The sequence below is a fragment of the Opisthorchis viverrini genome, assembly GCF_000715545.1.
Source record: "Opisthorchis viverrini unplaced genomic scaffold opera_v5_34, whole genome shotgun sequence".
Classification (NCBI taxonomy): Eukaryota; Metazoa; Platyhelminthes; class Trematoda; order Opisthorchiida; family Opisthorchiidae; genus Opisthorchis; species Opisthorchis viverrini.
Window position 1 is genome coordinate 353019 of NW_008751690.1, and position 18786 is coordinate 371804.

General features: G+C 45.8%; 1 protein-coding gene across 1 annotated transcript in view; it reads right to left on the bottom strand.

The window, feature by feature from the left end:
* The window catches only part of T265_02657 (hypothetical protein), a gene marked incomplete at both ends in the record, with an annotated part of 39817 nt that extends 32308 nt beyond the window's left edge, over positions 1-7509 (bottom strand). Inside the window, 3 exons of the mRNA XM_009166959.1 lie at positions 970-1537; positions 6916-7111; positions 7339-7509. Of these exons, the coding sequence (XP_009165223.1) occupies positions 970-1537; positions 6916-7111; positions 7339-7354 (780 nt within the window). The remainder of the gene's footprint in view (positions 1-969; positions 1538-6915; positions 7112-7338) is intronic.
* Between the last annotated feature and the right edge of the window lie 11277 nt (positions 7510-18786).

Below are 18786 nucleotides of genomic sequence, written 5' to 3' on the forward strand. Positions count from 1 at the left end.
CTGATCGATTTTCTTAATAACTACACTCAATCTACCATTCCTTAACGAAAAAAACGTAAGCCACGTAGAAATACTGTAGTTCCTCTCATACAGCCCTCTACTATGGTCATAACGCGGTGTGCGGGGGCATATGGATAGCTTACTCTTGAAAACCAAGAGATACTTGCCCGTTGACCACAAAAAGCAGCAGAACCGTGTACTGTACTTGAAACACCTCGGCTGCTACTGAACCTGGGGGTTCGTTTACAGGAATCATTATGTTTGCGAAGATCCAACTGGTGAATCACGTTGGGTTAGACGAGAAAACGAACACAGTGGAGCATAGATCGATGCCTCCTGGAGTGACCGGTGGGACGAGAATATTAGTCGAGAATGAAGGCACCCTCACAGAGGTTTAAAAAACACCAGCACATCTACTGGTCTGTGGTTCATAAACGTCTAGTTGGAAGTCTGCCTTGAGGAAACGCCACTCTACTGATTAAAATGGTAAAGGCGTCGCACTTTCTCAAAACCAGCCTTCGTGCTTCCTTCCGTTAGCACTGAAAGGGTGCTACAGCTGAACCGTCTCACTAATTTGATTTTCAAAGCCCACATTGCTGGATGTACGGAGCAAACACTTTCTGTTTTACCCGAGGGGGGTTTGAATGAGGTACTTCTGTAGAAGTCCATTCACAAGAAATCTTTTTCCGCCATTTTCAATTACGCTTTTTCCAGTTGTACCAAATCACTGAACAAGCAGCGTTAAAAATATCCTTAGGACTCGGGAGAAGTCTTCGTTTGGGGTACACACAGCAGGTCAAAACAGGCACAGCTAAGGTAACCGAAATAAGATTGATGGTCCCTCAGATGTAGAAATTATTGACACGACATCTACAAAAATTAGTGCGGAAGCTATTACTCTGTTGCGGCACTGGGTCCAACAATACTGGCAAACTGCATTTGGCAAACTAAGTGGGTCGAGTTACTTACCTCAAGGGTGTCATCTCCACATATCTGTACACGTTGGAACTCAACTGCAGCTGACTCGATATTGGCCTCAACCGTATCCTCCTCTTCTTGTAGCATAGGAGCAAGTTCCGTATACATTGTGCAAGTACTTGGTGCCGAAAGTCCGGGGCCTAGCAAAGAGATCTCACCAGCAGCACCAGCTGAACATGGGATTGACATTAGACGACGCATAGATCTGCTCAACAGGTCTGTATCCAATGTAAAATCTTCTCCATTGACAGACTCATTCTGATCAGAGTTGTTGTCCGTCTGCCCAATAGGAGTTACAGGCCCCGGAGCTGACTTTGAATCACCAATTTGTGTGGAAGAGGGCACCATGATTGCTAGGGGCTCGGAATAATTTGTCGAGCGAGTACACACTCCATCCATTTCATGGTTGGGGTCTTTCAGCATATTTTCAGACAGCGAGCGACTTTTATGTCGTTCGGTGTCTTCAGCAGTGAAAATGTTCGAGGTTGAATTCCACTCCCCACGTTCCACAAAGTCATTGTTGGGCGAATGCGTTCCACTGCCGAGAGAGCTGATGGACCTGGGTGAAAATATGCAGAACAGGCATCAGAACTTAATAAAAATGAATTAGATCACGGCTGACGAACTGTACAAACGCCGATACGAGCTACCTGTGCGACAACTAAAATGGGGATAGAAAGTCAAGGGAGGCCTACAATAAAAATGGTTCATCGGTCACTGTTTCCGTGCACTGTGGATAGGTAGCCGGAAGGAAGCAGACAGGCTTGGATGGCGCTTGGTTGCCCAAGCCCAGACAGGCGCAATTATAAGTCAAGGAAGGATTTTAACCTGTCTTTTCAGCTGAGGATTCATTCACAGAACTATACGCGCTGAGTTGTGCTCTGAACCACCCTGAATAGAATCGCTTCAAATCGCAGCCTCGTTGGACCTTATAAGAGTTGCAGAGGGGAAAAGGCCTATGTCTCCGCGTATATGTTGGTTCACTTTGAAAGCAAACACTTCCATGACATTAATCTGCAACAATCTTTTCACTTACGAAATATTTATACAAATAAATTGTATCCTGTAAGAAGTAAGCCTACTTCATATCGTGCACTTTAACATTCAAGATATTTTGTGATGCATATCCAAAACACACTGAAGAACTTGGTCCGTCGACAATCTGACGGTCATGACCGGTGTTCCGGTTTGGGACTATCTGCCACCATCAACGTCAGCATCAGAACATTTAGTTTTTATGTCCTCGTTGAGGTCCACGAAGTGCACAGTGAAAAGCAGCAAGGCTATCTAAAACGGCTGGAAGCTAACATTCGTGTAGTGTTCTAATGCTTGTAAGCGGGATTCCCTTTGTTCGCTGGCGTGTGCAAATGTGTGGTGAGACTGCCTCACAAATCCTGACTCCCGTGTTATGGGCAACAAGATATGGCAGTGTCAGAGATAAGTGAACCCAACGTTGCCACGAAATCCCACCAATAGTATGTGGACTTACTGTACGACATCGAAGCATCATTTTTTAGCACTGATGTTTATACAGCCGACAATGTGAACTTACCAGAATAAACTGCGAAAGTGTCGTGCGTAGTTGTACACAGACACTATCAGCTACCAGAAAGTCTTCACCACCAGTTTTGTATGACCCCCACACAATGGACGACCGATAGAGGGAGAGCATCAAAACCGGCATAATATCATTTGTCACAGACGTCAAGTTGATACTAGTAAAAAAATACACACAGCTATTTGCCATCATCAACATAACCTGGTCCTCAATAGCGTCATGCCTTGTTTACAGTTTCCCGGTCGAATGACGCGAATAACATTGATATCCGCGCCTCGGACGGGGAACGGGGGAGAGGCTTCTTCTAGGGTTCGAGGTGCGCACAAAGTGCAGCTTACAAACTCTGACGGAAAACATGCTTCCAGTTTTTTACAGCATGAAATAATTCTTAAAAACAATACCACGTAGCATACGATTTACGCATGATCCTGGTGCCAAAACAGCCCTACAAAGTCATCTTATTAACCTGTGCATCGCTTGTCCCACAACGTAAGCAGTGTTCATTGTTATTCGCAAAAAAAGGATCGATCACAAAAACTTGTGCTATTATCAATTTGTCCACATGTCACGTACGTCTAACCATGTTTGCCGTTTAGCAAACTTTTTCTGCATTCCAAACGCTTCCTACGGGCCATGGATTTTAACTTATCCATATGATATCGTAGAAAACGAACATCAGGTGAGCAACATAAGAGAGCCAATGTTACTGAAGCAGGTTAACTATTTGATACTGAAACGAGTCAGATTTTAACACAGGTCATTAGCACACAAAGCAGAGAAATTCGCCCAAAGCCCTTTCCACACGCTATGAACAATCCCAAACCTTCAGAAGTCACAAACTACACCAAACTAAGCAAAATGAACAAACGACTATTTTCGTTCCACTGAAATGGTTGATAAGTTCAGGATTTCTGCGCGTTCCATACAGTTACTCATACTCAATTCTTTCACTTTTTTTACTCAAACGTGTAAAGTGACCACATCGTTTACTTGCTCAGGCTTCGACCTAGCCGTCTATAGAGAGGGGAGCATATTCGGAAAATAGTCAAAATTTGGAGGGAAAATTTTCGCATCAAGTTCCAATGACAGGCCCACAAAGCTCATAACCAGCTTTGAACTGGTCATGCTTTTGTGAAACAGACTTCTCATATATGACTGCAACAAAATGACAGCACGACTGTCGTTTTTTTCGGCGGATTCAGAGCTTAATGCCCGAGGGTTTGATGACAACTTTATGGAAACTGCCAATCTGGCAGTAATCCGTCCATCATCATCATCACCATCATCATCATCATCATCATCATCATCATCATCATCATCATCATCATCATCATCGACAGCATGACATCAGTGTTCAACACCGATGCTTCACTGCCGTAAGTAATCCGTCCAAGATGGGTTGTTTCGTGATCACCCACATTAGTCTCAATTTGTCCAACTTGTCTGGTCACGCACGTCAGTGGAATTGGACTCATATGTGGACAGCAGTCGACGCAGAGAAAGAGAAGCCACAAGCGTTCCAGGAAACGAACTTTTGTGTGTGTGTGTGTGTGGTTTCACAAGAGTGAAATTAATCAGAATCTGGGTAACAACTTATTACCCCAAGTAGGGGGTCAGGGCTCCTCAGAAACGACAGAGACGCTTTGCAATTCTATGGAATTAATTCAAATGGCGAGCTCGTCGTCTCATTTCAAGCTCAATACTAATGTCACACAATCGCTATCAGTTCTTGATGTCAGTGTATCAAAGCTTCTCAATTCGATACCGACGTCTCAGATGCACAGAATAGATGCTAGTATGACACGTGTGCCTACGGGGCGAGATGGTTAGAGCGCTAATTTACTGACCGGAAGACCCGTGGTTCGAACCCGACCTCTGCCTCTCGACTAGCCCTGTCTAGGCTTGGGCAACCTGACAGTATCTCAGCCCTCGTGCTTCTTTCGGGTAGTATGGAAGCTAGGCACTGGAAGTGTTACAGCTGAACGATTCTTTTACGGTATCAGTCTAATTCGAACGAATAATGCTGGATAATCTGCGTTAGTTTCGGTTATTTTCTCAACCTGCAAATGTGGCGAGTTAACGATGTCATATTGCACCTAAGGTGTGATACGCCTACATACATACACCAGACCTGTCCTGGTTGATCCTGATTACCGAGAATGGACGTAAAAGGATTATACTTCAATGGTTTACCAGAGGCTTATCCAAGGCTAGATAATAGGGTAACCAGCCCATACACACTGCAAAGCTAACACTATTCGACCCATCTCAACGTAAAAAGATTATATTTCAGTGGTCTACCAGAGGCTTGTCTGCATTCCAGGGCTACATAATAGGGTAGCCAGCCCATACACACTGCAAGACTAATACTATTCGACCCATCGCAACAACGGCAGAAGGCAACATCAATAGGATATTGACCACAAAATATACCATGATCAAAGAGAGCACTACCAATCTATCGATTCATGGGTGCTGTTACAGAAGCAGTGATAAGACAGTCAGAAGACAGTAGACGTCCCCAATCAATATGACAACTCACAAGAAAGTACTCCTAATATAAAGTGGTAGTGAAGGAAATGGATGCGTTCCGCAAACGCACCCTCGCAGATAACCTGTGGTAGTGATACTAGATCTTGATGGATCTCTAATCAAAAGATACTAAACACCCTGTGACAGGAGAATGGCATGATGGGCCCTATCTCGGCGCCGAGCGGCTTAGCATTTTTAACCGAGTTTTTGACATATGGAGGAGAAGTAATCCGACGAGGTGGGGGATACCAGCTAACTCACTGACCAGGACATGTGTCATCCCGAGCAACATTTTGACCTCAATTACGGGCAACGTAGTCGCAGGTGTCACCGTGAGTACCATATAAACAGATATCCGCGGTGGCATTTGGTGACCCGTTTCCCCACGACCATTTAAAAAAGCCATATGGCTTTTTTAAAGCTATATCGTTTTCGCCTAACGAATGACACTGACACCACCATCACCAGTCTGCAACCATAATTTGTAGAACCTCCAGCCGAGTCTAAGGAGGTTGAGGGAAACTCCTTTTGGAAGACTCGCAGCAAACAGCACTCAAACTATTCTGGGTTTTATCACACACTTTACAAAGGCACACAATATCTACCAGTTGGTTTTGCACAATTCAAAGAGTATCATTAAAAGCTTTTACCTTGGTACACACACCCTAAACCTCTAATTCATTAACTCCACTCATTCATTAACTCCATTGTCTCCACAAGACAGCGACCTGTCAAGCAAGCGATCCCTTGTTTTCGAATTATCTCGTTGGAAAAAAGACGATTTCTAGTTATTCCGCATGACTGAGCAAACTACAGAAACGTTATTTTGGACATTACGACGCAAACAGTGGACAGAATCGTTTCGGTATTCTTTCCGTCCTATTAGGTGTTGTGTCAAACAATTCATTCTCTGATTTATTCTAGACAGGTCGACAAAAAGATGGTGCAGTATCCGTCGCAAACTTTTGCCGAAATGAACAACTGATATCCATAAAATACTAGCCAATCCCTAGGATAAAATGGGCCCGAGACAACTGTGTCCATTCAGTGAAAACTTCCAATAAGTCCATTCTCATACTGTTATGCTGGATGCGTCGTCGTACCTCGGTGCCGCTCACAGAGAGAAGTAATAAGACCCAAAGGTGCTGCGCAAACAGCGACGGTCAAACGTCAACGGATGTCGTCGACTCCAAGAAACCGACCTTCACATCAATGATGTGTTCATCACCATCCTTTTTTTGCCAGAATAACACTGCGTTGCCTCAGTGGATATTGAAAGCTAATAAAAGCCACTACAACCTTTGCTATCCGAGCGGCTACCACAGATTTGATGAATCCACCAGCCGATATGCACCTAAACAGCATGTGAAAAAGCCCACGAACTCAAGGGACATAGCAGGTACTAGTGCTTTACATTTCAATGGCAAGAAACATTCCGTACCGACAAACCTTAAGGGCCAACGTGTTCGAGACGACTTACACAGACCGTCAACCTTGCTGTCGCGCTGAACGCCTGCTTCTTTCCTTCACTTTAAAGGAGAATGGAGGGATGAAATTCCCTCTCCAAGACATTTTTGAATTGTAAAGAGACCACTCAGGAGTATAGGTTTGGAACTGATGAAAAAGCAGACGGGTGAATCTGATGAATACATGTCAACCAAAACTAACCAAAGTACGGATCCGGGAATAATAGCAATACAGTTGTTTTTATTTAGAAGCTTAATAGAGGTATTAGTGAAACAGTTAGACGTCAATGTTTACTGGTGATCCATGGGTGACTGACTGTGAAGTCTAGGCTAAATAAATAGAAGGTATCAACCAAAAAAACGATCACACCATGTCCTCACCTTCCCAAGCGCAAGGCCAGAATGTGATTTTCCATTTCCTTCCTTTCAATTGGGAACTTCGGCATTACGAACTCGGGTCCAGTCTCCTTATATAGAGGATGCGGCCCATCCCTTCCCCGTTGCTTGATGTTTTCGGCCAACTCGACGAGCTGCGAATCGATCGCACCATATTGAGTTGTGAAATTTTGGTCGGCATCTGCGAAGAACAAAGTGAAAATCAAGAGCTATCAAAGTGCTGCCTTTTACCACATGAAGTGCCTGCGTAATGGAAATTTAGGTACAAAATAACAGGCAGTCCGAACTGAAAATAGTCCGGCTTTGAAAAGATGGTGCTAAATTGTACATTCACTAAAGGTGTCCTGATGCAGGGAGTTATCAATAGCAATAAACAAGAGGGGAGTGGCAACACAGGATCCGACTTACTTGGAATACTATCCATTGTTATCTTTCTACGGAGGATGCTCAGCACCGAATAGTGGATGGCGCTGTGAAAGAGGCTATTTCGGTACTGCGTTGGTCAAGCGCACGTGTATTATACTGACTCCAAAAAACTCCATATAACGCACACGACTGGAATACAAATAAGAAACGGCGTTCTACGAGGAATAATTATCGACCGACCACAAAAGAGATATGATGACGAACTTTATAAACAGAACAGCAATGAACTGACGAGCAGTGGGTGACTCGATTTCGTTTCTTGTTCCCACTTTTCATTGGTTACAATAGTCTCACAGGGACTACCTCGGTGCTCAATTTTCACAAAATCATAGCAAAAGGCTATCACCACCAAAGCCAAAAGCGAATGTCGGGAAAGGATCGTAATAACTGCAGTAAACGCACCGCCGGTGTTTAGCAAGTATCTCAGTGAGAAATTTCAGATGCCTCAATTGGCTATCATAAGAATAAGTTCAAGTAGATGGCTTATCGTTGAGCTTCACATGTCTATGAATCACCACTCAACCTAGTGATAAACTGTAAGCATGAACGTTTTTTTACATCGCTTCCCGACGATGTCTTGTAGCGTCGTCAGACATGTACAGAGATGTTCTGGTGACGCCAGTCCCGCAAGGCCTCGCAAAAAGACTGGACTTTATCCTGGTGTGACGGTTTCTGTACCGCCGTGACCCTGTAAGCTATATTGAGAGATGTCCCTGCGAAACTCAGTCTCTCATACAGGGTTGGGTAATCGTTAGAGGTTTGACGAACACAATCTCCTGATCCTCCAGGTTGGGGGCTTCAACATATGTGAGGACGTCCTTCTGTCTTGGTATGGGCGTCCTGAGTGTACCCCAGCCGACGGACAACCAGGAACTGTACACATAAAAATAAATTCATGCCACATCATCAATTGCGCAGTGCTATCAGCCGTGTAACCTCACGGACTGCATACAGCAGGGAGGGCAAGTGAAGACATGCTATTGGTGACGCCTCCCCTCTTCCTCTTTCACATCCTTTTTCTTTCCACTCTCCCCACCCCATCAATAGATCTATCCTCGTAGGTCCAGCACTAAAGTCTGATGACTCCGTTCGGTCTGCGTCCGTTTTTCGGGCAACACCTGCGCGTCATCCGGCGCCGACATCCCCAGGAATCTTGAAATCAACCTTCAAGCCTCAAAGCCCAGTCTCTCCGGCCGCCTTCAATGTCCTCACTCTGAAGCGAGCAGGTCGACAAGCTGCTCTTGCTCTCACACTGAATTCGCTTGGCAGTGAGGTGTGCTGTGTACCAGAAACAATGATTCAAGATGCAAGCACAGTGACTGAGTCAACGCTCCATCGGTCTCCACTTGTTTCCGGATGCGCAACTCCAGTGATCCGGAGGCTACTGTGGCAGGACGTGCAGGGGTTGGTATTATCCTAAGTCACCGCGCTGAAGGGTCTTTGCTTGACCGGATACCCGTAGATAATCGCCTCTGCGCGGTTCGTCCGGCAACGTCTGTAAAGGAGTCGCACAAGCTGGGAGTTTATCGCTGTCTGTTTGTCGTGTCTGCTTACGCCCTAACTGACTGTATCTTTGGCACCATCAAAGACAAGCTTCATGACGCCTTGAATGCCCTGTTGCGGCAAGTTAAGAGCTCAGATATTGTAGTGTTTTCCGGAGATTTGAATACACAAGTGGGTGGGCTTAGGGCATCTGAGACTCAACTAGGTGGTCAATAGGAACTTGACCTGGTACGTGAGGGCAATGGTGAACGAGTGCTTTAGCTGTGTGTTGCTGTGTGCGTACGTTGCGGAAAAATCGCAGTCCACCAAAATTCTCTGAAGACGTTTATTTACATCACATTACGGTGAGATCTGTTATAAGGAACATTTTTGTCAAGCTCACCCCCATTTCTGACTACAGCAAACTACTTTTCCTTTGTTGTATGCGGCGGAAGGTTTAAACAATGTCTCAGTGGCTGGTCAGGTCAGTTATGAACCGTTCGTACTTCGCATTCCGTACACGATAAAATATCCAGTTTTCCGATACGCGAAAGATGACTGAAATACCATAAAGCATTTCAATTTTCCTCGACCGTCCTCGGGTCGCATTGCTCAAAGGGAGTTAGGCTCAAAATGTATTCAAGAATTCCAACACTGACAATCACAAAAACGCCACATACCATGGTATATTGCTCTGGTGTTTCGACGTTCAGTGTTCTTGAGCAAAAGCAAATTACCACACAAACACGCTTTTGGGGATCGCCAGTCTTCGATAGTGGTTTCTCCGAACGCCCCAAGCGACCGTCGCCCATTCTGCTTGGTTCCCGCTTTACGTTCGCATGGATTTCCAACTGAACCGAAATTATCTGGTATCCAAATCGGCTTGACTTTACCTATGTTAATCCCCTTTACAACTCCAAGTTCAGCTGCCACAGGAATGCGCATTACTCTCCAACTACAACTACCATGACGTTCGTTACGAGGCTGCCCAGAAATGGAAGTATATTGATGCATTGACGACATGGCACTGCCCTACCCACACCGATGACACACCTGCAACTATTATCATCGTGTTCTCGACTGTTCGCTCTCACCCACTCGGACCTTTACTTGCAACCACCAACAGGTTTTTGGCCTGTCCCCATTCGACTTTGGGAGTACTTTGATCTAATCCGCTAAAATATTCTTTCGGATCTTGCCATCCAGATTTTGCGCCGAAATTTCAGTTTGTCCCACTCAGAAGTTCAATAATTTTACTTGCGGCGTTTGTTCAGCCTTATGCATTGAATTAGCAATACCCCTCCCTCCCAAGTACATTTTACACTTCCATCAGCAAAACCAGTTTCGATATAGACCGTACTACTGAGAAAAAACAGGCCATTTATCACTGCGTATTTCTCCATATCTTCAATTCCTAATAGTCGACTCATGCACAAGCCAAAGTCGAGCAGATGATTGACTGGACCGAGTCACTTGATCCATACCCGAAAAATCGCCTGCTCCAGATAGCCTAGGCCGTTTAACAGAGGTTTCCATCGATGGTTACCGGAGGCTCGATGGCGTCGTGACATGGGCTTGAGGGTAGAGAACGGTGTGTTCGAGGTTTGAATCCGGGGATCGCGGTCCGACTACCGTCGGACTCACGAACCGCATGCCCATCATCCCGAAAATTTCGTGACCCTGGCCATCAGCTGAGATTCCAAGGTCACTCATGGTCAGCACCGTTTTCACTTTCAGTTCAAGTCGCCGATCCCCTAGCAGCAAAAAGTTCTTACCTGGAAAACCTAGGTAAACAGAATAAAACTTTTTGCTCAAAGGCATTGCATTTAGTTGCACGTGTTCAAGCCTAAATTCGCCTCAATATACCTTCATTTCTTCTACATTTTTGGCGTGCACTAGACTTGGAACCTACCGTGCTATGGCTTCAGTGAGCTCAGTATTCGCACAATAGAAGTTAATTTTTGAAAGCCAAGACGTGTCCCTGATGGACGAAAATGGAGAGCCAATCGCGTGCGGAGTACGAATCTAAACTTTTGAGCCCCATCTTGACATACCAGAGTTACAACGATGCTAGGGAATTGTTCCAGCAGACTTTTTCCGCCAGGGGCATTATTGCTTCAGTGGATATGCATTCTGTGATGATAAAAGGTCGTAAGGCCGGACGTGTGCTTAGGCTGCAAACAGGGGAAGGTCACGACAGCAGTGAACGGCAGGGGTACCCAGCATCTTGTGCCTTCGTGGAGTGCGAACAGTTTTCTGCCATACGTGAACTGTTCTGCTTATCCAGGACAACGATAAGCAAGCAGTATCAGGCGAAAACCAATTTAATGAACAAGTTGGCGGCACGGATTCTGACTGCAAGAATGGTTCTCATCAACTCATGGATTCGCGGACTGATAGAAGCAGTCGGGGTTTTTTCCCATGCTTTCAGAGGTGGGCTTCTTTTGTCGCTGTGCGGCCTCTAGCTGTAAGTTGCAAGCGTGCAGAAGGGGAAAGCACGGCCTTCCAAAATCGCAGCGTAGCGTGGCAAATTTCAAGCCCTAGGGTTAGCTTAAAAATCGCTCAAGTATTTCATTGAACAGGGATCAGGATGCAGCTTGAAAAATCGTCGAAGGTAGGTTATTCCACGCACACAACTTCTGAAGTACAAAAATCGTCAAACAAAATTGCACGCTTCGGGCTTCCAAATCTCATCATATCCACGCCCCTGTATTTTCTCTCTGAATAGTGAGGAGCCTGTGGCAAACTTTGTTCAAATAACGCACAACTGAGTGGCAGTTCATATCGGGTGCAACGAAGTTCTAGAAGGAAGGGGGCAAATACAGCCGTGGGTGGCGGTCCACGCTGGTTCCCTGTTTCTGGCCCTAAAAAAGAGTCCATTTAATTTGCTTCTTAGAAAGGTGACTTATCCACTAAAACAGCACAGTTTCGCTTCACCGGCAAATCGTAGTATCCAGCCGTGCTTTTACATGGTCTATTCTTCGGCTTCTTATATACAGAAACGCAGCATCTCACGGAATATTTGCCCCGTTGTGTCGCATGAAGTTGTCCCTTGAAGAACAGTGAAAGTACCAATTCTCGAAAAAGACAAGGGACTTTAAACGAATTTCATTGGTTAGCTGTTTTGCGGACTAACACCACAGGAGCTTTGTGAATCATGTGCGTAGCGGTCCATTCTGCCAACTACAGCTGGTTCCATCCTAAGATGGCAATATAAACACGCCTTCTGCCCTTCCTATATTATCCGCAACTCCGTTCCAATTATCGACCTGTTAGGCTGTATTTAAACAACTCCTTTTCCTTTGCCTCCTTCATAAACTATGGGAGCTCTCTTCCCATATACGCACTGTCCCCTCATGTGTACTTTCAAAGACTCCACGACACTTGCCTTTCTATCAAGAGACCCGAGCGTCTTTTCGCTCCACAACTTAAACTAGACTCTTCTGTTGAAATAGGCCCCAAGCCCTAAGTTCTATCACTTTGTCCTAGTATGTAGCCTCACCAATTTGAACCCTATAGCTTTAGCCCACACATGAAATAGCTACCTTCCCGAATGTCCTTGTCCGTAAGTCGCCATCTTATGTATTTCTTATGCAGACGTTCCACACCCTGGAACTACATCTGCACCTGTTGTCTGAAGCGTAGATGTATTGCAGAGAGTGCCTAGCGCCTGCCAGCGTAATTGTTTTCATGCCAGTCTCTACTGACCGTAGTATATTTTCTTACAACCGGCCTTAAGCTTCTGTTCCCATCTAGATTTTTCTCGTTCTTTCGAGCCGTGCCCCATCCTCGAATAACTCCGCTGGCTCTGTTTAATGTCTGGTGCACTGAATTACCCAGGTTAAACCAACTTTAACCAAACCAGAGCCCTAGGCCCCCAGTGTTCTGAAACATTCCGCATCATCCAAACACAGGCGGTGCTCGCACATCAAATAGTGGGTCTGAAATGCACAATGAATGAAATACTTTTTAGTTCCACATTTCACTAATTCGAATGCACACACGACAATATGATGCACCTCTAATTGACATGGCGGTTACCGTTAACGCTTCATTGTCGTCTACCCGCAGCACTGAGCTTTAAAATCCCCATTCAACTCTGGTGACCCAAAAAGTAACTGCCAATTCACTTCTGTCCTCTTTCCGTGGCTGTCTGCTGTTGGTCCATGTAGAATACTTTGCCGAATTCGGGAATGTCCAAATAATTGATGAGCAAAATCACAAGCCAGAAATCGTGGATGGTTGAGTTTGTCAACAAAGCCCAAACGGTTGCACAAAGTAGTGCAAGTCCAAATTAAGCTCGAAGAAGACCGTGAATCGATTTTAATTAGCGACACACCCCTGCTCACAGCATAGGGTAAAGCAAAATGGCCAAAAAGTGCGCGTAAGAGGTGGTCAACCAAGTTGGTTCACGAGGGGTTACAAATACCTACCAAGTCAGTGAGGTAGACGTAGTAAACAACAGGCTCAGACAAGGGAAGAGTTTGACCGGGCGAAAGTAATTATAGTCTTTTCGAACTGATTGAGCCGTTTTACTGGCCTGGCTTTCCACCGACTGGATAAAATATCTGATAGCTGAATTTATTGAATAATTTACAAGCCGCAGCTATGATTGCCTGGTGGCTTGTCACCTGGCGGATATGGTGGCATGCATGAGGGATGAAAATCTCACGTGTTTACCGGGTATGCCCTGTGGGGACCGTCTCCGTGTCAGATTACACCATAGTGCGTTCGCATACTTGCCACCCCTCCAGCAGAACGAGTGCATCACCCATGGCCGGTGGTGGTGATCCTGACCTTTAACTCAGGAAATCAATACAACGAAACCGCTGTTTTTGGTTGTAGCTGGTTTGGACCTGTATCGGTCATCATTTGACTGGCAACACCAATAAATGCAGGCCAATGACGGCTGTCCTTTCGTTTGATTTAAAAAACGTCCACTGAGTAGACTGAGAGCACTCCGCGAGGTTCGCAGCTAAAATCGTTGTTCGAAGCCTTGCCACCTCCTTCTTGGTGGGGGTTGCACCACCAAAGTCTACTCCATCAGCCAGACATAACGCAGACGTTCTTGCCGTTTTTTCCTGAAGTAACCGTGTACATATATAATGTAAAAACATTACCACCTGATTATCTGCAGTCATGACAAGCGCCTTTTGGCAGTGTTTGCAATGCAGCATCTGTTTCTTCGAGCCGACGGCAGTGACTCGGTGACTGGCGACCCATACTCTTACATTTTCGTTAAGTAAACTTAGTAGATTCCGGTCAAACTACAGTCCTGATCCGCTATCTGGGAAGCTGTTGATAAACTGTTTAATAATAATAATAACATTTATTCCCAACTAGTGGGTAGCATACCGTCGGGCACGATCATAGTATTACGGTCAGAATAAAGGCATGACTGGTGGGGTTTGTGATTAATGGGAGTTTCCTGGGAAACGGAGAGTGACGTAAACAGTAAACATTAATGAAGTAGAGTTCATCATACCTGAGGTGGCATGGGTAGGGATCCAAAATTACAAGATCTCTTTATGTCCTATGGAGAACATGTCAGATGGCACGAGATCTGAACGCTAGTGTTTAAAAGTGGCGGGCAAAGAAAACAATACAAGTGAGGGTATAACAAAGAGCTTCCTTAATGGAACGTTACAAAAACAAAAAACTTCAAAATGTAGGAAGTGTAGGGCCGGAAAAGTGGATATGGAGAGACAGCAGAGCTGTCACGACATGGCAGGCCGGTTTGAACTAAAGCCCGGAACCGTCACTAGGGCCTCGTGGCCTTGGGCTGTGTGGCGGATGGCCACGGAAAGCTATGTGGGGATGGTGTAGTGGGGTAAAAATTTAGTACGGACAAATGGTAGCAGGAAACACAGAATTACGGTGTGCAGTGAAGCTTGTGCGACTCACTAGTGTTGCAGATGGAGCAGGGTCGAGTGTAAAAGTTACTTGGGAATAAATGACTGAGTTGGTAAGTAGTACGAATAAAAGCCGTCGAGATCTTTGCATCTGGCAGAAGGTTCGGCAGATTGAAATGAACGCCTTCCGGTGGTGGCCGGGGACAAATGAAGGTTGATTGTGGTTGTCGGTATGGGAACCAGTGAGCGAGAGGGCCTGGACAAAGTAAGAGGGGAACAATTGCGGGTATGCTATCAAACCGGGTATTCCAGCGCCGTACCATCACTGCACTGAAGTACTTCGGTTTCTGGACAGCCCCGTGATGGACGTCGTGANTGTTCTGAAACATTCCGCATCATCCAAACACACGCGGTGCTCGCACATCAAATAGTGGGTCTGAAATGCACAATGAATGAAATACTTTTTAGTTCCACATTTCACTAATTCGAATGCACACACGACAATATGATGCACCTCTAATTGACATGGCGGTTACCGTTAACGCTTCATTGTCGTCTACCCGCAGCACTGAGCTTTAAAATCCCCATTCAACTCTGGTGACCCAAAAAGTAACTGCCAATTCACTTCTGTCCTCTTTCCGTGGCTGTCTGCTGTTGGTCCATGTAGAATACTTTGCCGAATTCGGGAATGTCCAAATAATTGATGAGCAAAATCACAAGCCAGAAATCGTGGATGGTTGAGTTTGTCAACAAAGCCCAAACGGTTGCACAAAGTAGTGCAAGTCCAAATTAAGCTCGAAGAAGACCGTGAATCGATTTTAATTAGCGACACACCCCTGCTCACAGCATAGGGTAAAGCAAAATGGCCAAAAAGTGCGCGTAAGAGGTGGTCAACCAAGTTGGTTCACGAGGGGTTACAAATACCTACCAAGTCAGTGAGGTAGACGTAGTAAACAACAGGCTCAGACAAGGGAAGAGTTTGACCGGGCGAAAGTAATTATAGTCTTTTCGAACTGATTGAGCCGTTTTACTGGCCTGGCTTTCCACCGACTGGATAAAATATCTGATAGCTGAATTTATTGAATAATTTACAAGCCGCAGCTATGATTGCCTGGTGGCTTGTCACCTGGCGGATATGGTGGCATGCATGAGGGATGAAAATCTCACGTGTTTACCGGGTATGCCCTGTGGGGACCGTCTCCGTGTCAGATTACACCATAGTGCGTTCGCATACTTGCCACCCCTCCAGCAGAACGAGTGCATCACCCATGGCCGGTGGTGGTGATCCTGACCTTTAACTCAGGAAATCAATACAACGAAACCGCTGTTTTTGGTTGTAGCTGGTTTGGACCTGTATCGGTCATCATTTGACTGGCAACACCAATAAATGCAGGCCAATGACGGCTGTCCTTTCGTTTGATTTAAAAAACGTCCACTGAGTAGACTGAGAGCACTCCGCGAGGTTCGCAGCTAAAATCGTTGTTCGAAGCCTTGCCACCTCCTTCTTGGTGGGGGTTGCACCACCAAAGTCTACTCCATCAGCCAGACATAACGCAGACGTTCTTGCCGTTTTTTCCTGAAGTAACCGTGTACATATATAATGTAAAAACATTACCACCTGATTATCTGCAGTCATGACAAGCGCCTTTTGGCAGTGTTTGCAATGCAGCATCTGTTTCTTCGAGCCGACGGCAGTGACTCGGTGACTGGCGACCCATACTCTTACATTTTCGTTAAGTAAACTTAGTAGATTCCGGTCAAACTACAGTCCTGATCCGCTATCTGGGAAGCTGTTGATAAACTGTTTAATAATAATAATAACATTTATTCCCAACTAGTGGGTAGCATACCGTCGGGCACGATCATAGTATTACGGTCAGAATAAAGGCATGACTGGTGGGGTTTGTGATTAATGGGAGTTTCCTGGGAAACGGAGAGTGACGTAAACAGTAAACATTAATGAAGTAGAGTTCATCATACCTGAGGTGGCATGGGTAGGGATCCAAAATTACAAGATCTCTTTATGTCCTATGGAGAACATGTCAGATGGCACGAGATCTGAACGCTAGTGTTTAAAAGTGGCGGGCAAAGAAAACAATACAAGTGAGGGTATAACAAAGAGCTTCCTTAATGGAACGTTACAAAAACAAAAAACTTCAAAATGTAGGAAGTGTAGGGCCGGAAAAGTGGATATGGAGAGACAGCAGAGCTGTCACGACATGGCAGGCCGGTTTGAACTAAAGCCCGGAACCGTCACTAGGGCCTCGTGGCCTTGGGCTGTGTGGCGGATGGCCACGGAAAGCTATGTGGGGATGGTGTAGTGGGGTAAAAATTTAGTACGGACAAATGGTAGCAGGAAACACAGAATTACGGTGTGCAGTGAAGCTTGTGCGACTCACTAGTGTTGCAGATGGAGCAGGGTCGAGTGTAAAAGTTACTTGGGAATAAATGACTGAGTTGGTAAGTAGTACGAATAAAAGCCGTCGAGATCTTTGCATCTGGCAGAAGGTTCGGCAGATTGAAATGAACGCCTTCCGGTGGTGGCCGGGGACAAATGAAGGTTGATTGTGGTTGTCGGTATGGGAACCGGTGAGCGAGAGGGCCTGGACAAAGTAAGAGGGGAACAATTGCGGGTATGCTATCAAACCGGTTATTCCAGCGCCGTAACATCACCTGAAGGAAGTACTTCGGTTTCTGGACAGCCCCGTGATGGACGTCGTGATTTAGGTTGTTAGGCTGAGGTGTGCAGTCCTGTTGTTTCCCGTTTTTGTGTGCAGTCCTGTTGTTGTTCTCCCGTTTTTCGGGTCGAAATCCCTTCTTTCGTGATGCACAAATCGGGTGGAGTTGACAACGGCCAAACAGATAGTCCATAGGGCGCATTACAACGGGTCGGAGCTTGGGGATAAGATGAAATGCGATGAGGTCAATAAGGTCTGGAGAGTTGTAGGGGTTATCAGGCGGGTTATAGTCCTTTAATAGGGGAAAAATGAACGTCTGCTGTCCCTGTTCGCACCGATCTCCACGTTTTGCACGACAGAGACCCTGTGAACGGAATTTTTAGCCGAGCCAAAATCTGTTGTCGCTCTCTGTCTAACTCACCACGTAGTCACCCCTTCCAACCGGTTCAACGACTAGCCCCCCTGTTCGCTACCTCGGCGGCTTGGTCCTTATCTTCTCAAAAGTAGGCACCCAGTCTCGCCATGGCCGTAGGTCTTTTGATCGACTGGCGTTTAGTACAAAATCAAGACACAACTCCTACTCTCAACAAGAGTCCCTTGTATCGCTATCCAAATGTAGTGCATACATGCCGGGCAATAATGATCTGTTGTATCCCCATAATACATTGTCAATCTTAACTGGTCCCTGGTTGCCGGAACGAACCAGACGCTACTGCCCCCATCCAATTCTCTCCTCATTCCCCTTCTCCACAAGCATCAAACTTCGGCTGTTGTGGCACCAAACACCCCGGTTGTCCGTCATTCATTCAATCCGGCTGGTTTCCGGTATGGGCCCGTGGTCCATGGTCCTCAGACCGAATCGAAATGACCAGTGAATCTACATTGGCCTAACTTCGCCTATGCCATTCTCTTCGCCCAAGTTAGTTCCAGCCACCAGGGATTTGTGTATTTCCTGCCTGATTGCGGCCACCTTGACGGCTTTCGCGCGGATTAGGAGGCGGTGATGCTTATAAAAATCGAAAGCCAGAAGCTACAGTAAAATGTGTGCTTTTCTTTGACCACACAATAAGTTGAGATTGTCCTCCTAAAAATACACCTGATGGTTCCACCCCAGGTGTTCGGATAGGAAGATGATAGGCAGGGCTGATGGAAAAATTGAGAATTAATTCAAAATAGCGGCAACACTGTTTTCCGCGCGAAGAACAATGGGGAATGTGCAGTTAATGCGTATGCTACGTTAGCTGGTAGGTTGCTTGTGCACTTGACAGCTGTAGCACCAATTTGCTATGCCACCATCAGAAAGCACGGGAGCTAGGATACTGTCAGTAGGCTCAAGAATAGACAGTGGGAGTCGAGAGGCAGGTGTCGGGTTTGAACCACGGGCCTACCGGTCTGTAGATTCGCGATCTAACCAATTG